The sequence below is a fragment of the Pleurodeles waltl genome, chromosome 6 (genome assembly GCF_031143425.1).
Source record: "Pleurodeles waltl isolate 20211129_DDA chromosome 6, aPleWal1.hap1.20221129, whole genome shotgun sequence".
NCBI classification, from domain to species: Eukaryota; Metazoa; Chordata; class Amphibia; order Caudata; family Salamandridae; genus Pleurodeles; species Pleurodeles waltl.
In genome coordinates, this window is record NC_090445.1 from 432,206,206 (window position 1) to 432,229,516 (window position 23,311).

The window sequence follows — 23,311 nt, forward strand, 5'->3', positions numbered from 1 at the left end:
ACCCCCAATTTTTCGACTGATGCTGCTGATTTTTCGACTCTGGGAGTGCACTGAGCTCTGCTAATCAGACCTCAGTAATTCTGAGGGGTACCCCAGGGCTTGCAGCACTGGTTGTGCCACTCTCGAGGTCCCCCACATAAGTTCCTCAATCCGCCCCTGGAGACTGTTAGAGCAGTCGTGTATTGCTAGCCCGACTTTGCCATTGAAAGCCAAGACAAAGCCACAACTTCCCAAGTACCGTGTAGGTCACCTCTCCGACGGGCCTACCAAGTCCTAAGGCAAAATGTAAGATATGACATGGGCATGACATGTATTTTACATGCCATGATAGTGAAAATGTGAAGCTACATTTTATTGTGAAAAGACTTTGTCGCCCAATTGGCGAGGACAGGATTACACGTTGACCTCGCAGCTGTGCTAACTTCTGAACTGTGCGACCAAAGTGGGCACTCCAAGATATCAAACAACTCATTACATTAAGCTTGACTTGAATCCCAAGTCAAAGGTAACGTAACTTGTTGAAGTGTGCAACCTTTACAAAGCTGCCACTTTGTTGTCTTTAAAAACGCCTGTGCCTTCCCGGGCACACAAGGAGCCCGGTCCACAAAACAGCTTTCTGCCCTCCTGCAGAGACATGCCAACGACTCTCAGGAAGAAGAACAATGAGGAGATTGCAGACAAGGGATGTGTTACAGGGATCCTGCAGGAAGCCACTTGAGTGTTAGCCCCAAAATGCAGGCTTCAAAAGGAAAAGCCACCTTTGAAGCCCTTCTCCCTAGTGTCATAATAGGGAGGAGGGGCTGCCCCATTGCTTAGCCAGACAGGTTTGCAGGGGGAGCAGAGAAGGGAAACAAGTTGTCAAACCAGTTTTCCCAGGGGCATGTAGCCTGAGGTAGCCACATCTTAGTGGTGGGCTAGTGAGGTCAGGAGAACGAGAGAGAGGTTTCGCCATCTCAGGAATAGGCAGAATGGTTCATCCTGGGCATAGCCAGATGCCACACTCCACAAGAAGTGGGAACCTGGTGGCCCACTGGCTACCAACCGCATCCTGCCCTGGGGGAATTAAGGAGCACCGCTGGCACCCAGACCTTGGAAGAATGACCAAAGGAAGACTACCCCTGTTGCACTAAGGGGCAAGCAAACAGAGGATGCACCGAAGAAAACGGCACCTGCAGCTCCTGGTGGCTAACAAAGGAAGGGAATGTCTCTACTGTGTCCTGCTCAAGGAAAAGCTGTTTTCAGAGCCCAGAAAATCTAAGAGACTCCAAGGAAGGACTGGCCCGAGACTGCAACACTGGGCGTGGTAGTCTGGACTTTGGACAAACAGGAGAGGACTTAATGAGGCGTCAATCCTGCAACCAGGACCTTCTCACCATCTTCGTGGACTGATGAATTCCAACAGGAAGTCCCCTACTGACCATGTTGCATCCACAGCATCCTTCATCCCTTGCAATAGGACCGCTTCCATTGGGAAAGTCTTTATGGGAAAAAAGTGCCTGGAGCTGACTAAGGATTGCTTCACCTGTTAAGGTAACTGTTCTTGAGGACATAGTTGGTGCCAACTTCAAATAGGGCCTTGAGTCCCCAAAGCCCTTGGAGGAGCTGGGGCTCAACGGGTCACGTAGTCAATACTTACGGCTGGAGGCTTGGTGGACTTCAGAGCCCAAATGCAACAGGGGCCTGTGACTGGCCTTGTCCCAAGTCCTGTGTCTGGAGCTTTATGTCGGACTCCTTCAAGAGCAGTGCTCTGCCTTGCTGTGGGATCTTTTATGTGGCCTCATCTAGGAGGGATGAGTCTCAGGGGCCAGAAACATACTCATGACCCTATGCGAGGGACGGTCTTCGGCACCAAGTCAACGTCCTCCGTGCGCCGATTGTCAGATTCACTTGATCACGCAATTTCTGGGCTGTGTTATAGTTGTGCTGCGGGTAGCCCTGATGGCTTAGTCTCCTCTTGTTTTTGGATGCTGAGGGGATTTGTCTCATCTGAGATGTCCTGGTACTGCATCCTGCTGTGTGCCCAGCTGCGTACTCTTCAGTACAGAAGAGTTTTTCTGAAGCAGAAGGTGAGGCTCGATGGGCAGGAGGCTATTAGTGGTCAGGGAGCTAGCACAGATTACATACTCTGTGGTGGTCTGCCCATGGATATTTCGAGTGGCAATGAGGACAGCGATGGAAAGGAGTCTGTTGTATCACTCATACCTCATTCTCAGGCAACAGAGGTCTAGAAAGAATGCTTTGCCTCGGAGGGGGGTCTCTGCAGCAGGTCTGTGCCACCTGGCAATTTGCCTAGTCAATGGTGGTGCAAAATCTAGGTTTGGCCCAAATAAGGGCCTCGCTGAACAGAAGGAGCAGCTCTAGAGAAGTCTGCCCAGGATGCAGTACTTCTATAAGAACACTAGCTCTTGACTCCATGGATGGCAGTTGGAGGTCAAGGACTTCCACAGCCGTCCTGATGATCATGGTAAAAGATACTCACTCTTCTTTCAAAGGGCCAGATGGAGATTTTAGGGAGTGTCAGGGATGTATCTAGGACATTAGCATCTTAAAGGGCCAAAAATACATTTTCTTCTTCAAGTAGTTGGGAACTTTCATCCCTACCATCATCATGGGGTTCTGTATAGAGGTGGGCAGGGAGTGCCGAGCCAGAGCTGAGCCAAGGGTCCGCCTCAGCTCCTAGAGTTCATACACGGGCCAAGCCCTAGAAAATTTTGCTGTGGCAATCACTCAAGAACTTCACGTTAGATATGATAAACTCTCTCCAAAAGTCAAAAAGTGTATTCCTTAAACATAAGGAATCTTTGACATTAATATGACAAGTTATTGCACTGCACAGAGAAATACTTATAAAAACCCTGTGTGAATTAATTGGCAAGACAGTTGTCATGTGAACCCTGTACGTGGCTCAGATTACCAGAGCAACCTTATAGTCTATTAATGCAAACACAATAGGCTTTTGTACATCTGGTGTTCTGAACTCACATATTTGAACATGTTCCATACAGGGATAAGGAAGAAAAAAAGAATTTTGTTAAAACATTTTTTTGCCTAAGATCATGGAATTTAAGCCGGTAAGCCACGATTTATCCATGGTTTTCTAGTTTTACTTTGGACAAATCAGCCACTACAAGAACCAAAGATCAGCACCAAAATGTTTGTTAGCTCATTTTCCACTCACTTATTTACGAATGCAACGCTGATGAGTTATTCGTGTTCTTCCACTCACGCTCAAAGTAGAGTTGTCACTGTATTGAAAAAACACACATTTACTACAGCTAAGCAAATGTTTCCAAGTCGGAAGCCTGACCACATCACGGTTGTGCTCTCTTTCGCATAGGTGATTTTTTTGTCATCTACTGGGCTCTATTGTGATATTAGATGGAGATATCTTTCCATTCTATAGAAAATCCAACTGGAAGGCCTACTTGGTGTTTTGTGGAATCAAAGGAGTGCATATTTTAATTGTCTCCTGCTATTCGAAAGACTTCACCTCAGCCGATTAGCCTTTCAGAGACACTGGCATTTTTATTTTTTTTGCAATCAGTCTATGTCTGCATATGTGTGCCAACGATTTGAATTACTTATTTAATGTTACCACTTCGTTTTTACCACGTTGTGCAGTTTCTATATAGCGAGAACTGGAGCCGAAGGTACTGGAGCACTTTACGCAAGCATCAGTTACAATACACAAGGTCACATTCATTTCTGTAGGCATGGGAAGATTAAGTGATTTACTCAGAGTCACAGCAAGTTGAGCCTAAGCTGAGTCTCAAACCTGTTTCCCTCTTCCAAAGTCTATGGCTTTGGCAGCAATGACACATCCTGGGAATCGAGAGTGTGCAGGCAGAAGCCCCTTGAAGGCTCGGCTTGTTATGGGCTCAAGGTTTCAATGGTACCTCAAGCTGAGCCGGAGCCAGGCTTCAGGCTCAAGCCTGGTTCAAGCTTTCAGGGGCTTGCCCACCTCTAGCTCTGTATCCTAAAAATGTGTCAGTAGTGGCAGCGTTCAATCTTAGCCCAAAAGGAGCTGCATGGGCTCTGCCTACGGCTGAGCCGACTGTGACTTTAGTTGACGTGGTTGTGGATTCACGTCCAAGTCGGAGAGAATAAACAGTTTTTCCTCTGGCATCGAGATTTAGGAAACTGCCAAGGATCTTGGCAAAAGGTGAGAAGTTGGGACAGGCGTTGGACCCGGAGTCAGGTCAGAGCCCACAATAGGATCAAGAGGCACAATTGCTACTAGAAATGGATCCGCCAGCAGCAGCCAGACTGGCGGTCTTCTTGGGTGCTTGGGGGCTGTTGGCACACCAAGGGTGCCGGTAGGGTGCCAAATATACGCAACATGGCCTCCTTGAAGGTTTCAACGTGTTAACGGCATTGCTAAAGGACCCAGGAATTCAGGTTGGATCAGGACAAGCTGAGGGACCAGCTCCACAGTTGGGGACCAGGACCTAGATCGAGAAGCACCCTGAGGTTGGCGTGACTTCTTTTGGCTAGAGAAGCGGGGAAAAGGGCACTCCCATTTCAACTTCTTATGTTTTTTCTTGGACTTCAACTTACCTGACAACTTGAAGCGGAAAGAGGACCTCTCTTGAGAACAGACTCAATAGCGACAACCATTCCGTGTCCTTGACTTTGTGCAAGACCAATTCTTATGCACTTTTATGGATGATATTTGTGATGTAAAGCTTGGCACAAGACTGAGTCATGTAAGAAACCTAAACATCAAAGACATACCTGAACAACAAAATGGTTACCTACTAGTAGGAGTAGTTTTGCAGTCTGAGGAGTTTTCTGAATTCACATGCTGTGCATTATTCCATTTTCTTTTTTGGGCGTCATCTACCACCAATTGGTCCGTCCCCTGCATGACGTTGGACGGTGCCCAGGAAGTTCCTGTGCATAGTAGCCATCTTCATGATTCTTTTTTTTTTTCGTTGTGTCCTCCTTTTCTCTTTTTATTTTACTTTCTCCCCTTCTTTTCTTCATTTGTTTTGTTTTGCTTGCTTTTATGTACAAAATACCCGTTTGTCGTGTTCTTATTTCTGGGGAGGTGGGTGGGTTGCATGTAAATCCAAAAAACACTACAGGCTACAAAACTACTCCTACTGGTACATAACAATTTCGTTTTGCAGCATGAAACCATTTCAGGATTCAAATGTTGTGCTTTAGATTGTGTAGCGGTTTCCCATTTATTTGGGTTGGTTGGGGTGAAATGATGAGCTTACAAACAGGTGCTGTAGTACCTTCTGTCCCACTAGGGCTTCTTTGTGTATTTGGGTGTCCACACAATAATATTCTGTGAATGTGTGTGGGGATGCCCATGCTGCTGCTGCTCAGATAGTGTCTATGGCCACATTTGCCATGATTGCTAGTGTTGCGCCCTTTTTCCTCATGGAGTGTGCTTTTGGTCAGCGAAGTAGGTGTTTGCTAGCCGATGCATAGCATGGATTGTCCCCACGATCCATCATGCGATAGTCCCCTTTGTGACGGGGATCCCTTACTGGATTTAGTATATGGAACAAACAGTTGGTTCCCTTTACGGAACTGCTTGGTCTCCTCCAGGTAGTATATCAGTGCCCTCCTTACATCCATGGTAAGTAATTTCCTTTCCAATTCAGTTTGTGGGTTCTTAAAGAATACTGGCAACTGGATGGCCTGGTTGACTTGGAATTTGCTCACCACTTTAGGTAGGAATATTGGGGGTTTGTTCTGAGGACTACTTTGTTTTTGTGAATATGCATGTATGGTTCTTGTATTGCTAGCACTAGAATCTCGTGTACTCTTTGTAGCGATGTGATAGCTATTACAAAGGCAGTTTTTAACGTGGTAAACTGGAGTTCAGCTTTATTAAGTGCCATCAGTTGTGACAATAATGTGTCTAAGCTCCACATTGGGGCTGGTGCCCATCTTGGAGGGGCAATTCTTTTGGATCCCTCTAGGAACCTCTTTATAACAGGTGCTGTGAAAAAACGTTTACATAACGCTCCCCTGAAATAGGGCACAATTGCTGCCAAGTGTACCTTTAGAGAAGAGTAGTTGATTCTGCTGTCCAGCAGGTACGTCAAATAGGTTATTACCGTTTCTTGTCTAGATATTGCTTCTAGGGTTCTATTCCCTGTGCACCATAGGTGGAATCTTTTCCATTTTGATGTGGAGCATTTTCTTGTTGTTTGTTTTGTAGCCTCTTATTATCTCCATGGTACTAAGCTGTTCGGTTTAGGTGTCCGAATTCTATGTATTCGGACACCATGCTGCTAGATTGAGTGTTGCTGGTTCCGGGTAGAACACTCGCCCATGTTGCATTGTGAGTAGGTCCCGTTCCACCTTGATCCTCATCAGTTCGAGCAGGTTTGAATACCATGCTTGTCTGGCCCACTGAGTGACTATTAGTAAGAGGTTTGTCCCTGGTTCACTTGCCTTTTCCAGTACCTTTGGTTTTAGGGGAATCGGAGGAAAGGCTTAGACAAAACTCCCTGACCAGTTTAGTGACAGGGCATTCCCCTTTGACTGGTAGTGTGAAAACCTGGAGGCCAAGAGTTGGTATTTTTTTGTTTTCTTCTGATGCAAACAAGTTGATTGTTGGTGTGCCCCAGATCTTGAAGATTTTTTCTAGGCTCCTTTGTTTTATCTCCCAATTGTGTGTGCTGTTTCCTGTCTGCTTAGTTTGTCTGCCTCTATGTCCTTCCCTGGTAGGTGGACTGTTTGTAAGTTGATCCCTTGTGGTATCACCCACTTCCATATTTCTTGGCCTAGTTTGCTTTGGGTAAAAGATTTTGTGTCCCCTTGTTTGTTAAGATAAAACATTGTTGATACTTGTGTTTGAAAGGCTTTCAGGGCCAGTAACACCGTCTTCTTTTCTAGGAAACAGGTGTGCTTTATCGCATCCATCTTGTTCCATTGGCCTCAAATTCTTAAGTTTTCTGTGTGTGCTCCCCATCCCTTGTGAGACACGTCTGTTGTGATGGTGACTGAGGGGGTTGCTGTCTTGAAAGGTCTTCCCCTGGTTATGTCTTTGGATGTCCACCACTGTGTCTCTTTCTGTATTTTCTCTGTTACAACCATTAGATCCTCCCAACTCCCAGTGGCTTGTGACCAGTTGTTGCATAACCATTCTTGGAATGGCTGCATGTGGAGTCTCGCCTGGTTATCAGGAGGATGCATGAAGCCATCATGCCCATTAGCTTCATGACTGTCCTCACTGTCAGAGGTTGCCCCTTTGGGTAAAGGCGAGTTCGCTCTGCGATTGCTTGTACCCTCCTCTGGTTAGGGTATGCACGTGCTTTCCTTTCATCCAGTCTGGCTCCTAGGAAGATCTTTTCCTGCTGTGGTTTTGGGGATCCTTTGTTGTGTTTTATGCTGAGCCCTAGCCCCTGTAGGGTTATGATCACTATTTGGGTATCCCTTTGACATTTTTCTTTTGCATGTACCTTTATTAGCCAGACGTCCAGATAGGAGTATACGTGAATCCCCTGCCTTCTTAGGAATGCTGCGAATGTTGCCAGGCATTTTGGGAAAACCCTTGATGCTGAGTTTATTCTGAAGGGCAAGACATTGAATTGGTAGTGAATCCCTTTGAGTACGAATCTGAGATATCTTTTGTGTGCCTGGTTTACCAGTATGAGCAGATGGCTATCCTGTAGGTCTATGGTTGCCATGTAGTCTACCTTTTGCAGGAGTGGGATTACCTCCTGCAGGGTCATCATCTTGAAATGTTGGGTGCGGTTGAATTTGTTTATGACTCTGGGGTCCAGGACTGGTCTTAGCTTAAGGTCGTGTTTTGGTATCAGGAAGAAGGGTGAGTAGTTTCACTTGTTTAGTTCCTTTTTTGGTACTACTTGTTTTTGCAGGAGTTCTTTACCTTCTTTCTTTAGTTGTACCATTTGTGTTCTCTGATATGTTTTCTTCTTTGGAGGGTTTGGTGGTGGTAGGGTTTTGAGTTCCATACGGTAGCCGTGGTGTACCATGTTTAAAGTTTCTTCCCACTGTTGTGGGTGTTGTGCTATTCTGCCCCCCCACCTGTGCTGTGTGTGGGCTTGGTGGTATTCTTGAGTCACTTGGCTACTCCTCCCCCTCGTAGCGGTTGGCCTCTTGCTCTCCCTCTTTCTCGAAAAGGCTGTTTTGCGGGGTGTTGCCATTGCTGGTACGCGGTCTGTAGGCCAATTTGCTGAGTACTCCCCTGGGGGAGTTGTTGCTGCTGCTGGTGTCCTGGTGCAAAGGCTCCCCTTCCTGCGGGTCTTCTGATGGTGTTTCCTCCTCTTCTGGAGCTGCCTCTGTATTGTGGAGCCCCCACTGCCTTTGCAGTTTCGTTGTCCTTTTTGATCTGTTGCAAGGACTCATCCACCTCCTGGCTGAATAAAGCCTCTCCAGTGAAAGTCTCGTTTATGATGGAGGACAGTATCTTGGCTTTGTAACTGGATATTCTGAGCCATACATGTCTCCTTAGGGTTGTCCCTGTGCACATTTGTCTGCTGGCAGTGTCGGCGGCATCCAGCGCAGAATTTAGGCAGTTGTTGGCAATGGTTCTGACGTCCTGGATTATTGCCTTTGCCTTTTTCTTGTCCCTTTCCGGGATCTTTTTCATTAGCTCCTCAATTTCGTTCCACTGCAGATGGCCATATCTATTGAGAAGTGCATTTGAGTTTGCTATGCACCATTGCATTGCTGCTTCTCTCCACCATGTCCAGCCTCTTGCTTTCCCTTTCTGAGGGAGGCCTGTTGAGGTGTGTACATTGCTCCTCCTTAATGCCGTTGTGCCGATGATAAAGTCTGCCACTGTGCTCTCTTGGATGTATCTGGGGTCCTTTGGAAAGGGTTTGTATTTTTTCTCCACCCTTGGTGTCACCCACTTAGCTGCAGATGGTTTTTAAAAGGCCTCTTTACCCTGGTCCAGGATGCTATGTAACATGGGGAGATAAAGGTTTCCCTTGCTTGATGGCATGAGGGTTTACAACAGAAAACTTGAGTCTCCCTTCTCTTCTTTTAAGGGTACTCTATATGTTTCAGCTGCCCTCTTCACTAGGCTGTTGTAGCATGTGGTGTCAGGGGGCAAAGGCTTCGAGGTTTAGTTACTGACCTACTCTTCTAAGTTCTCTGTTTCAAAGTCATTTCAAAGTCATTCCAGTCGTTCTCGAAACTCCCTGCTGCTTCCTCCCCTTGGGGGTCATAGAACTCCTCTTCTGCCACTTCTTCTTGAGGCTCGGGGTTGTCGGTGCCTCGAGTGCAGTCTCCTCCTCCTCAATGTCTGTGATTGTCAAGGATTTTGGTGGGATTCGGAATTGTTTTAGTGCATCGTCAAACTCCTATTTTCGCTGCAGAAGCGCTGCCATTTCGGCCTCTAGTCAACTCCTTTTCTTCCCCTCCTCCAATGTCTTTTTGACATCTTGTATCATCGGTGGTCGTTTTTTCGGCATTGTTTGTTCTTCCTCAGATGGCCTAGGAGTTTCTTTCCCCGTGGAGGGTTTTACCTGTTTCGGCACCCGGCTTTATTGCGTATCCCTGGTCTGGGATGTGTGGGGCTCTCTTGTTTGTGGCTGGCCTTCGATCGTCACTTTTTGGGACGTCGAGGCTGCCTTGTGGTACTTCTCCTCAGGGATTTTCTCCTCCGAGGATTTTGATGGTCTCTTTACCTTTTTTGGGGCTTTCTTTGGATGTCCTTTGTCAATTTCTTCGGCACGCGTTTTTCCTCTCTGTCCCCTTTGAGAAGTTCGATGTTCACCCCCCCCCCCCCCCCCCTCCCTGTAGGTCGACTCTGTGCCACCAGCTTGTTCTTCTTCATCGCTGGATAGGCCTAGTTCTTTTAGTGACTCCTGATGTTTTTGGCTCTGCATCGCTGAATGGGGTTACTCTCTGCCTTTGATGTACCCTAAGAGTTTAGGGTACAAAAGCTGCGCAGGACTCGCAGCCCTAGTCTCTCTGGTCTTTCGGCAGGCAAAGGTTGCAGATTTAGTGCAGGTTGCGCTAAGCAAATTAGTGATGGCAGTTTGGGCAGAATTTAAATGGGATGTTTTCCATGACCCCTACCTTGCTTCATTATCCTGCCACGTGCGGATACTGTCAGCGTACCCCACTGGGGAATGCTCTCTCTTTCTCCTGGTCGCTGTTCACTTCACTCATTCGGCGATATCTTCTCGAAAATAAACCTCGATTCCACTTTGACTTTTTCGACGTCTCAAAGAAACTTTGGAGCGCCTCCTTTTGCTTCCAGACCCAAAGGCGGAAAAAAGAATCTGAAGATGGCTACTACACACAAGAACTACCGGGGCGCCGTCTGACATCATGTAGGGGACGGACCAAACACCAAATATGGTGGTGACGACACCAAAAAGAAAAGAAGAAAAATTAGACAATTCCGGACCCAACCACTAGATGAGGGGAATAATGCAGCTATCAAAGGATTCATGCTGCAAAAACATCTACTTATGGCAGTCCTTGCAAGGCTTGGACCTTGTAGTTTGAGGGGGCGACATGTCCATTCCACACTGTATTACCTACTTTTTAGAGCTGGGAAGCCTCCGGGTAGCTGTGCGCTCTATAAATCTTTTAATCTAATCTAATCTGTATTAAATTTTGATAAAAATAAATTCTGTCAATAGGCGGAAAACAAGGGAATGTGCTTAGGAAAGAACTGAAAGAAAGGAACAAACATCAGTGGGCAAGGGTGGCGGCTACCTGTGGCTCCGGCATCACTTCCAGGGTGGGATGGAGTTGACGCAGGGCTACACAACCCACATACCGACAGACAAAGGAATTATTGAGAAAAATGTACAGATCCAGTCTGGTGCCTGGGGGTTTTCACAAGGTAAGGAATCTGCGATTAGAAGTATCCACCAACAACATCCTTTGTTGAAGCCAACAGGCTCGTTTTAAGCTTGACTATTTCATATCCAAACCCTACATGGCTGGAAGATACAAGTAATGAACATCTGTAGCACACCCATGTCAGAAGATGGACCTGCTTTACCTATTCCCACTCTTTTGAATCAGCGCATTGAAGTGTGTGGGCAGGAGACTGTGTAAAAGGATGAATGCAAGCAGCAAATTATTGGAACCGGGCGCAGCCTGGCCCAAGCCGGTGTGAGAGTGAGAAGGTTAGTGAAGCTTAAGTAGGGTCGATGGAGCGGGTTATGTGGGTGGTGAGTGCTGGAGGTAGTGACAGGGGCCTTTGTGTAAACAGTGATTTTGCTGGTGGATGCTGTATTGAGGGACAGCTGAAGGTACTTGTAAAAAAATGGTGACTGAGCAGCTGGAAGAGAAGATGGAGAGCTGGAGCTGCAGGGAGGGGTGATGTAACTAATATAAGGGATGATAGAGCTTGTTGTAGGGCCAACATAGATGGTGAATGGGCTGGTGGTGGTTGTTGTGGTGAAGGATGCTTAATAGAACTTGTGGAAATTGTGATGGACCTGGAGGGAGTGGTGAAGTTCACAACTGGTTGTGTAGTAGTTATGCATCACAGTTGGCAGAAGTGCTTCGTGAGAAAGCTTAAGTGGCTTGTAGGGATGAGAAAGCCAACTTTAGCTTGAAAATGCGGCTGTGTCCAGTTACACAGTGACAGGCTGGCTGCAGGTGTGCAAGGGGCCACAGCCTGCTGCAGGGGTAAAGTAGCAGCTGGAGAAGTTGCCTGAGACATGACACTGCTTATGATACTGTGGAACTCAGTCTCTAGTGACACAAAAACTGGAGGAGGTCAACTCTACTTACCTAAGGGGAGGTTTGCTTGCTGGGGACTCGAATGCATGTCTCTGCCTGGCCCATGGTTTGGGGGTGACGGGCCGTAGGAGTTCATCTTCATGGTCGGAGAGTTGGAATTATTTTGATGCTCAGAACTTTTTGGCTTTGCTGTAAGGTTCAGTGGTTGTGGGGGTTCCTGAGAGTAGCCGTGATAAAAAAAAAGAGATGTAAATGACATATTCACTGAAGAACTGGTGAAATCTGGCAGACTCCTCCCACCTCTTTTCAATCTTCTCCAGGGGTAATACAAAGGATCTTCTGCACAGAAGGTGACAGTATGAGAGTAAACCTGTGTGTTCACTAAGAGTCTGAATGTAAATAACATGGTGTGCATTGTATTGCAACATTTATATCGTGCTTGCCTACGTGGACAGCATGCTAGGCAATGAAGGGAGTGTGGCTGGAAGGATGTCTGTTTTTTTGATCCTATGTTGGGAGTGTCTCCCTGTTGTGCATGATGATTTGAAAGGTGCAGTTGTGTTATGGGGCACAACACTTAGCAGTGTGGTGTATAAAGGGGTGTGAAAGATAGCTGTCCATTTTATGGTTTTCTGTAAATTGGCAGCTCTGAACAGCTCCGCAGGTGCATGTATACGTAGGGAGGCGTGTGGATCCCATGACTGGAATGCGAGCATTGACAACATTTGGAGTGAAAGCATAAAGTAATGCTGGATTCTTCTGGATGTGCAGGTATAGGACTGTGCTCTGTGTGAATGTCTTCAGGGCCCTCCTTCTACCCTCTTCTGCCCAGGGTGACCTGGGTCCCATATTCATTAATCCTGGGAAGACTGCAGATTAGTTGCCAACTTCTTAATCATATCAGTTTTTGTATGTCTACTCGCGTTCTCTGCTCCCCCGGGACAGGAACTCTTATGAAATTCTTAGTTTCAAACTTAACTGGAATTCACTTTGTTTCTCTAATTATCCCACCATAATCTATTTTTAAGGTCTCTGATAGTCACTACCATTATAATACCAAACCTTTACTTTTTAATCCTTTAACTTGGTTACTGATGCACTCTACCAAAGATGATTCTTTGTGAATTTCAGTAACATTGTGTGTGAGATCATCCTTTATTAGTAATACCTGCCATGCTGTGGGGTTAGTTTCTTATGAAGCATTACTGACCCCTTTGCAATCTCTTTTCCTGTGACCCTCAACTGGGCTACGTTTGCTGACAGTTCCCATTTATGTGGCCGCCCGTGGGAATGTAATCTAATAAATTCAGACAATGTCCTTTCCCACACAGGGACTTCCATTTCTTTACGTCTTGATTCACAATTTAGTTTCCTCCAAAGTCATACAATATGCCCTGCTCTGCTCATCATCTTTTTTGTGTATTAGACTAAAGCAAAGACTCTAGGCTCTACACACTTTTCTTCCTTGAACACCTTGCAATACAAAATTGTTACTAGTCCCAAAGTACAGTTCTTCCTCGTTAGTATCTTTCATATATTAAAATGCTTAAATTATTCCAAATTCTCAGCCTCACTGGGAATAATTTAGGCATGTGAATCTATTACAGATTCAAGGCATACAATAAAACACTGGGCGTATTGTTCCAAATGGGAATGTATTTAATTTGGAGGGCCTGATCCCTACTAACGCAGAGGCAGATTAATAATAATATGAAATATTTCCAATGATAATGTTCTCATGAGGGGAATCAGCTAGGTCACTGTGGATAGGGAGATGTCTGAACTCTGCCAGATCAGCACATTTCACATCCCAGCAGGGGCTCTATGAGGCCAGTCAGGGGTTGTATGAGACCCAGGTGGGTGTCTGGAGGTGTGGAGTGGGCAGCATTTACTCTGCACCTGTGTCTGCAGCTGGCTGGGCGCAGAGGGTCTCTTCACGTTCGAAGGTGGTGTGTTGTGCACCAGCTGCATCTGGTACTCTGCAAAATCAAACAGGAAATGATGACACTGGGCCGGGGCAGTGCTGTCGCAGACACCCCACAGCCTAGATCCCCAAAGAGGTCAACAAACTAAATGTTATTTCTACAAATCAAACACATATTGGCGTAGGATCACAACTCTGCTGTGAATGTACGATTTTTACAATAAAAAACAGAAAGAACACACAAAAGAAGATGGCAGCCCTTCGATCAAAGGGTAGTCAAAGTCCAGTTGGGGGTCAGACAAATAAGGAAATATGGAAACTTCTGACAAAGCTGGTTTTCACCCCTTTCAGCTCGGTCCTCTCTCTCTCAGGCTGGTACAGACGGGGAAGAGTCAGTCACATGTTAGATGTGTCTATGAAAGCCACATGGCTGTTTTTTTAAATCAGTCACACGTCAAGCAGGTGCAGAGGTTTACATAGGAGGGGGCAGAATAAGTCACGTCCGGTCCAAGCCAGAGTGGAGGGGAAGCCTTGTCAATCATCACTCTGGTGCATATGAAAGTCGGTAGGGTGGGAAAGAGCATTCACATGTCGGGGGTCTAGGAGAGCCAAACAGATGGCAGAATCACTCATACATCAGGCCAGCGCATGTGGTCAGAAATAGCCATAAGCCAGGGCGATAGATAGGATCAAAGGCAGGACAGTCTTACCTGGCTTGCAGGACAAGGGTTGCAGGCTCATTCCCATCTGAGGGTCAGACGGAACCTGGAGAGGCTGGTGGGTCTGGTGAAAGGCCGGGATCATTACATATGGCATATTAACCTGCTACAGACATAAAGAGAGGGACAGGTCACCATCACTGGACACACAAAGAGCAGGAGAGAGATAGAGAGAACATATCTGGAACAGGAGCATTAGTGGACCCGAAGACCATGAGCAAAAGAAGAGCTCTGGTGGTAGGAGGGCAACACTGGGGCCAGAGAGCTGGACGAAGAATAGGGGAGGAAAGGTTAAAAGGAATTGGCTCACACAGCGAGACACAAGAGCGACAGATGAGATCACTGTGGCCTGACAGCTCAACAGAAACAGACGACATAGCAGGCCAGCAAAACAACTCCGAGAAAGGTAGCAAAAACAGACTGCATCAAAGTAATCTGTGATACAGCGCATACGTGTGAACACTACCTGTCCGCGTGCTTGTACTGGTTGTGACTGCATTCAAGTTTGCACACTGATAGTATGCGTGATCATTAATGTGTATGACTGCCTGGAAGTGCACACGAGCTGCATTTGCGTTGTAACCAGTGTCTGTGCATGTGTGTGTAGGGACTCCATGCAGGTGCACACAGAAGGTTTGTATTTGTGTTGCTCAACTAAGAACATACTTAGCATTTGTTTATGTTGTGACGGCATGTAGGGGTACAGTATGTGTGTTTACATATAGCGCCTGCTGTTATACTGGTGTGCGTGCACGCACACACATGTTGTGGCTGCATGCAAGCGTGCACATTGATTTTATTTGCATTGACCATTTATGAATGCATGTTTGTGTGCACATGTAGTACACACTGCGCTGCCAGCGTGGAAGCATATGTTGGGACTCTCGGCCAGCGTGCACCGATGACATTTTGATTCTTTATGTATGTGTGTATGTGCAATTTTTGTGACTGCACATAAGTGTCCACGTTGGTTGATTGTGTGTGTGTCTGCCTGAAAACATGCCTGGACTAAACTGAATTCATTAAAGGGTGAATATGGACCCTAGTTTAGGAATGAAGACTATACATTGTCCAGCAATGTATGTAGCCATGGGTGAATGTATATGAATATGCTAGCCCTTGCGCGATGGCCATTTGCTTTAATGACTTGCTTCCACTGGATGTTTGGGCCCATGTATGGGAGGGAGTCTGTGAAAACCTGCATATCCTTCTCCTCCCAGCACACTGTACAAAAGTCATTATTTGCATAACGTGTGATTCCTTCCCTGAGCTCTGAACAACAAGGGTTAGAGCGGATATCTGCTGTATCCGTGGTTTCAGCATCTAATACTTCAGGGACAACTGATACACAGTTAGAGAGGCTTTCTGGTGATTCGGGCAGCTTGTTACAAGAGGGTTCTTACTGCTATGGATGCTGTTTCACATCATTATCATCTACAATGCAAAATGTGTCTATGCTTTCACTAAAGGTGTGTGGGGCTCAGGCATGTCAGAATGGGGTACCCAGTACAATCATTGATCCTGTGCGCTCTATGTAATTGAGCCCTGACTGCTGAGATTTGTATAACACCTCATCAGTTCGTCCTTCACCTTTCAAGTAGATCCTCTTAATCTACTCTGTAGGGGGAGGTATCGAAAAATGAAGTGAAGAAAATGTATTCGTTTTAAAGTTTTAAATAAAAGTGAGAAAACCCAAGGTTTGCCAATAACAATCAGAACCATAAGTTAGAAAAACAAAGGTTAGAAAAATACAGGGGGTCTAATAAATGTAAAAACTCATTTAAAATGGGTGGCAGAAGATTAGGGTTAACTTTAGGGTAATGGTAAGGGTTGGCGATGGGCTTACATGTACGTATATTTTTAGAATGGGGGCTATGCTGACAATCTGGCTTTAAGGTGGGCTTGGTGACTGTATTAAAGCTAACACTGGATCAAAGAAAGGACCATATAAAAGTAAGACGTGTATGGCGTACACAAAGCTATTGGGATATTTCATTTGTTCCCCTTCAGAATGTCAGTGCATCTAGTGAACTTACATGAAAACAGTGTCTGGCACAATGTTCACCACTAGGCACTGTGTTTTTTTCTCAAACGAATGGCACACTGAGGAGGGAATGGTGAGTACTGGTGTAATTTCCAATCACCCCTTACTAATAGCAACCACCCCTGACAGTAATTTAAGGAAGTGCTCCCTCTTAGGCAGTCTTCCTGCAGGAGACTCCTATATCGAAGACCGCCCTTGTGCCCTTGCTTCGCCTGAGCCTTTGCATCCAGGATTACTTCCTCCCACGTGCCACAGACACCCGGGTCACACTGGTCCCTCTTTACCTGGATCTGCTGCTGCAGGACGTTGATCTTGTGCTGCTGCTGGATGAGCTGCTGCTGCTGCTTGGCGATCTGTGAGGGGTAGAAGAGGAGCATAAGCACCAGAGAGCAGGATGAAAATTAGCAATACCTCTATGCTAACATTGTTAGTAGCATGCAGTTGGTGTTGAAACATTTGTTACGTGGCAAATTAGCCGGTATAAAGATGCCTGACATGCATAATCCTGCCACCTGATGTTTCAATCCTGAATATTCTTTACTTAATTAATCATTTATAGATCAGTGATGATAATGATGATGTTGACAAGAAGTCTGCCATCTTCTTTGGTGTGGCTCAGTTGTTGGTAACATTTTATGAGCTATCTCCCTGTCTCCTTTTGACCATTTTGACCATATGTGAATCTGCACCTCCAGTGCTAGTGAAACAACCTACTCTTTTGCAGTGTGAATCTGTCACAGATTCCCTTGGGTTATAGGTAAAAGCTCGCCTGGATAATATTCCGTAATGCCGCCTGCCACACGTTATTATCCACGCAACATCCAGAGCCCATCCTACCCTGCTGAGGCACATGAATTCAAACACAATGCCACCACCTTAAACATATCACATGATGGATACGGGAGCGCTTAACGTACTGGCTCCCTTCTTGTCGAATGACTCTCCATATGAGTTGTGAGCTGCCCGTTTGCTAGAGGTTAGCAGACTGAGTATCTATCATACGTGTCACAATCCTTGACAGAGTCCACAATGCCAGCCACAAACACTGCCATCCGTTTCTCATCTTTCCACTGTCCATGCTGTCTCCGTTATCCTCTCAATGTAGCCTACAAAACGCAGGACTGACATTAGAGTGGCCACACTGTCCGCTTTCTGAAGCTTGTGCGCCGATTTTTCTCGATTTCCATGAGACTTTTTTCCCTTAGTTTCAATGCGCACAAGAAAAATGCATGTCCCTGCGTAGGCGGTTAAATCATTAGCTAAAGGCTAGTCTAGTATCCCAATAAGTAGTAGTCATATCTGATTTTCACGTGCATATGGCGGTCATACATATTTTTCTGCAGTCGCGGAAATGGCACTGCAATACAGTCATTATAAATGATGATCGGCAAATAAAAAGCCATATTTTTCCATAAGTTCTCACAGTAACAGACCTGATGAAGCACTGTTTGGTCATCAGAAAAGGCAATCTTTGATGGGCAAAGCGAGCTACGTTTGAAGCTCCCCAAACAACGATATGGCCAAAAGACAAAAGAAACGCATATATGAACAGACGTTTTCTTCCAGACTCGGAAGAATACTCGCTGCAAACAGCATGCCTACTGAAAAGTTTACATTCTCGAAATGCACAGCTATTAGGTCCCTGAGTAGAGGCAATGACGAACCTTTCACCATAGCGACAGAACAAGGGGCATTCTGGGTACCCTCTCAAAGCGATCAGAGTACGTCAACGGATTCTTTTTCATATATATAAAATATAATTATATATTTAAGAGTCTACCACTAGATGGCAGCAGTATTAAAGGAATGTGAATTTATAACAAGGTTATGCTCCCTTATCAATTTCAGGTCTGGCCTTAGTTAAACCCTTTTTTGTTTTACTAAAATTCCATGTACGATATACATATTAAGAGGGACTTCCCGCCACCTCTCTTCATCCAATGGTCTGTTGTGTCATTCACATTTTGTTTTTAGCCACTACAGCATAGGCAATGGGTAGCCTACTTGAGTTACTGGCTAACTTCACTTTGAGTGACTGCATTTTGCTCTTTCACAAGGAACACATCCACACATGTGGTAGTTCCCTTCAGTACCAGAGCTTCTGCTTTTAGTATATAATTATTACTTTCGCGTTGTCTTTGTGTTTAGAGCCTAATGTGACAACAGGACAATTCTGATGTGACCACAGGATACATGCCAGCTTTATCAGATTCCATTTGCTGCTAATGCTGTTGTAAATTCCTCTGAAGTGGCCTTGTTTGTGTGACTGCTGCTATTTCACATCAGCTAACATGAACTCTGAATATAAGATAACCAGTATATGCTCTATCGTAAACCCTGGCTTGCTTTCTTTCGTTCTGCCTTTCTTCCTTGCCTTCTCTCTTTTCTTTTTTTCTGTCTTTCTTTAGTACTTTCATTCCTTCTTTTTCCCACTCATTTTTTACTTTTTTCCTCCTTTCTTTTCCTTCATTCCTTTTCTCCCTTTCTATCATTCCTTCTTTCCCTTTTTCCTTTCTTTCCTTCCTTCTTTTTTCCTTTCTTCCTGGTTTCCTTCATTTTTTCTTTATTTTCTTGCCTGCCTTCAGCTCACATAAACTCTGAAAATAAAATAATCTGTGTGCTCAATCTTATCTTTTCAACCGGTCTTTCCTTCTTGATTTGCTTCTTTCTTTCCTTCTTGCCTAATCTCTCAATGCAAGAGGCTAACAGCCATTTCAGCTAGTAGCTGATTTCACTATGATTTACAGCATGCTGTCCTTTCACAGGGAGCACATCCACACACAAAGTAGTCCCTTTAGTGCTGAGGAGTGAAATTGGTAATGTCTGCCTTTTTTAGATCAAAAACATGTTTGCCTTTAACCAATGTTTTATTTTTAGATTGACGACGGTTCAGCAGCTTCTTATACAATAAAGTTTTACAGAATCCACCAAAAAACAAAACAAGAATGCAGCCTATTGGCTTTGCCAGTGCTTGTTTTTTTTGTTCATATTGCCTCTTCAGACAACTTTGTCTGAGCATAACTTGAGCAATTTGCTGAAGTGTAAATTTGCAAAATTACAGCAAAATTATGCAAGATTATGCAAAATGACGCAAGGAGTGTAACCCTGCATTCTGCACAATATGCCCTGGCATCCCAAAAGTACCCCAAGGTACATTTCGTGCTACCAAAATAGTGCTAAAAGCAACAGAACACGAGCAGTACCAGTCTGGGCGCTGTAGTGTTCCTGTGCTATTGTGGTAGGCACTTTGGTCCACAGTTGCTCTAAAGTAATTAACATTTAGCTTGAGACTACTCTAAAATACAATAACACACGAAGATTGTTTTGGGTCATCCCCTTGCTCATAATCGAATGGCTTTATTGTCTACCTCAGTTGGATGTTCCCGATTCCGGCTTTCCTTCGGATCTGTCAGTCAATAATCTATTTATTTGAGCCAGAAGCTCTTAAACAATACATCAGCAATAAATAATTTCCATGATAAAAACAATCACACACAATTAACGTAAAATCTGTTTTAATATTATTAATTATTTTGTCAGGGCATAAGTTACATCTAAAGAATGAATTTGGAATAACAAGCTTTTTGTTATCAGTATAAACCTTACATTAGAAGAAAAAAATAGGCTTTAACATTTTCCAATGAGGCATTAAAAGATAACTCAAATCTAACAAGACATTTTCTATAGTACAATGAAGCCTCAAGCCACATCCACAGAACCCTTCTCCATTCCTAAATGATGGCATTCCTGATGGGTGAGCATAAAGTGGGTGAGGCCCTATTCGAAGTGTGATCATAGCATTGAACATCTGAGAATTTATGAGTTTATGTAAACATGAGAAAGAAACATTAGGTTCCCAGGAATCATAAATCTGACGGAGCAGGCTGAGGCACAAATACTGAAGGTGCCTGTCTCTTGAAACCATCCTTTTTAGAGTCAAGCCTGCGAGTGCAGCGCTTGTGTATGCGTCTCGTATGCGAGACGCTGATGTGATCAGTAAAGGGCTTGGAGCCCGCCTGTCGTTCAGCATTTGTTGGTTTGCGTGGCACTCTTATTTACAGCCTCATAATTCATCAAGGCAAGTCTGCCATAATTTCCATTCCTCAATGTGGAGCAGGGATCAAGCACAAATTGATTTCAACTTAATTAGTGCTCGTCCCCTGCGCCCGGCGTGATCGAGATACTATTTTGTTCTAACTATGAGTGCCCGCAAACAGATGGCTTGTGACTGGCAAAAACGTGCCCAGCAGGACAAACAATATTGCAAAGTTTTAAGCTAACTTTATTTTATTAGGGTAAGTCGCCTTTTCTCAGTTTGCACTCATGTTTTTTTGTTTTTGCTCGTGGGCGCTGTTGTCAAAAGATGACAATTAACTTGTTCGAAATATGCGAGACCCACTGCATTGCAAATGCTTGTCTTGAGCACGCTAATGGTTGAGCCACATTAAAATAATGGACCATCAAGACAGCTGCCATAACCTGTAACGGCTTCGTAAGCTTGGATGGCCAATTGAGTTCAATTTTGATGACCCTGTGCTTGCACAACGTGGCAATTTTGAGGTGCTCAGACATTAATAATTTACTCCAACATCTCAGAGAGCGTACCAGTGAGATGAAATACCAGGACTGAAGTCCTGTTTCCATTTGAATAGTAGAACACGAAGCACATTTCGGAAGGTACCGCAGGTTTTTTAGACAGACCAGTCTAACTTCTCCCACTGTAGATAGTATCCCAGGCCTAAGAGCTCCACTCCATATTGGTTTTGTGACGGGACCACTGCACTGTAAGCTGCTGATACAGGAAAGAGTGAAGGCCCGCCTTAGTCCCTTTTGACTTTCCTCAATCCACCAATACTTGAATAGGTTTTAGCCATTACTGTGTTTACAGGCGGAAACCAAGAGAGCGATTAATTAAAAAACTTTCCTAAATACTTATACTCAGTGGTTTCCTGTATTCCTGCTTGGCCTATTGACCTAAGGAATTTGTATTGCTTCCGGCCAAAAGCAAGGACTTTTGTTTTATCAAAGTTGGTTGTCAGTTTGTTCCGAATGCAATAATTCTCGAATTCAGCCAAATTCCTTCTTAGGCCAACGGGGGTTCTATCCATAATTACAAAGTCATCTGCATACAAAAGACAAAGAACAGTGCAGGCACCCATCTTGGGTGAAAATGAGCGAGTAGAAGCTAGCATTTTAGGGAGGTCTGATAGAGAAAACGCAGAGAGAGTGGGTGACAGCACACACCCTTGACGTAACCCGTCATTAATACCCATCCTTCCAGAGAGGCTGCCCCTAAAATCCAACTCCACCTGTGCCCGGTTTTTCCTCTCTATTCTAGTGTTTGTTCCGCCTCGGGCATAACTTCTTCACTATCATTCTGAATCAGTGCGTAATATCCCTCAACTCCTAGCAGCAGATATTTATTTTCATCTTTTTTCAGTACTCTGTTGGACCTCAGGACTTTCCTCACTTTTTTTTACTGTTCGAATATGATCATCGGCCTGTGGGGACGCTAAATTAAACATTAAAACAATAAACATTGGAAAGCAAAGCCAAAATGACTACAGATGCACAAGCATGCATGCAATGACGGACCTCTTGGAATGCCTTTTAAAAAAAAATCCCATTCCAAGGTGCCCGCCCACCTGTGTGCAAGCGTGGTAAGACGTTTTGTCGGTGGGAAGGTTTGTCGTCAAGAACAGTACGTAAAAAAAATATGGCCATACAATTTTAACCATACAATATTACTACACTGTTAAAACATGTCATCCACAAGGAGTAATTCTGTCATTTCAAGAAGCTTTTTAGGCAAGCAAATAAAAGTCATTTGTTTAAAATTAAATAAAGGGTATTGAGGGGGTGGGCTGTTAAGTTAGTGAGAGAACTGAGGAAGTGGGGAGAAAGCTGCAAAGGAATGGACGTGGTGACAGATAATTGTTCCTTCCATTGAAAATAAAGTCTGTGACAGCGCCTCTTGGGTGACCATGACCTTTGTTATAAGTTGTGAAACACTACTGGTACAGAATAATAGCGCCTCGTGACGTACCTCCAGCTACCCTACAGCTCCATATCACATGCAGAGTGGGGCATACATTATGCTACATATTACTTGTACATGTAGGTTTGTTACAATGCACATGTTGCACGGTCTAGTGCAATCTTACATTACACATTCAAGATCTGGGGGATTATTGTCTTGCACACAGCACTCAATATGTGGACTTTAATCAGCAAATTACCTTCTACCTGAGATAAGTTACACTCCATATTATGCAGATCTTAGTGTTACCATGCTCTATATCATATGCACATTCTGGAAGTACATTTTTCTGTACATTACACATTTATGGGGTTAACGTTTTAGAAGTTAAGTCTAACGTGGGGCAGAGTATACTCAATATACACACTATATTTAAATTAAATCCTATGTGGGGTTACCTTAGTTTGCATAATTTCTACTCATTGCAGTAAGTCTCAAAGGTGAACAGGCTTGCACAAAATGGTGCATGTGAAGGGGTGCTTAGTATGCACATTACTCAGTACGCGTACAGTTCATACCTGATCCTGCTGCTGCCGTGCCAGCTCCATCTGTTGCTGCTGCTTCTCAAATAGCATGGCTGCCATGTTCTTCTGCTCAGAGTGGGCTGTCAGAAGCTGGTCGCGCAAGCTGGAGAGCTGGTTTATCATCACCAGAAGCTGTAGCTCCTTCTCGGCCAGGCTCTCCTGGGTACCTGTTCAAGTAGAAGTACACAAGTCACTCTGTGGGCAGAGGGGCCACTTGAACTGAGTGTACATTAAGGGTCGGCACTGGAGCTCAAAGGGAGACAAGAGCCTTACAGATGACCTATCCAGTGTGGCACTCTCAGCCGGGAAATTGAAGGGGTGTTTAAGAGTGGAAATATTATGAGCTTGGCCAAGAAGGGTGGGGACAAGAGATGTGAGGGATGGAGAGAAGGTTTGGGGTCACAAGCCACT

The 23,311-nt window shown here is 44.9% G+C and overlaps 1 protein-coding gene across 4 annotated transcripts in view; it reads right to left on the reverse strand.

Annotated features, from left to right (window-relative positions):
* Window positions 1-23,311, reverse strand: part of SOX13 (SRY-box transcription factor 13) — a 138,719-nt gene that overhangs the window by 44,084 nt on the left and 71,324 nt on the right. For all 4 annotated transcript variants that reach the window (XM_069238486.1, XM_069238485.1, XM_069238487.1 and 1 more), the window contains 5 exons: window positions 22,895-23,067; window positions 16,621-16,689; window positions 14,284-14,398; window positions 13,549-13,628; window positions 11,701-11,866 (listed from right to left, as the gene is read on the reverse strand). In XM_069238486.1, the coding sequence (XP_069094587.1) occupies window positions 11,701-11,866; window positions 13,549-13,628; window positions 14,284-14,398; window positions 16,621-16,689; window positions 22,895-23,067 (603 nt within the window). The remainder of the gene's footprint in view (window positions 1-11,700; window positions 11,867-13,548; window positions 13,629-14,283; window positions 14,399-16,620; window positions 16,690-22,894; window positions 23,068-23,311) is intronic.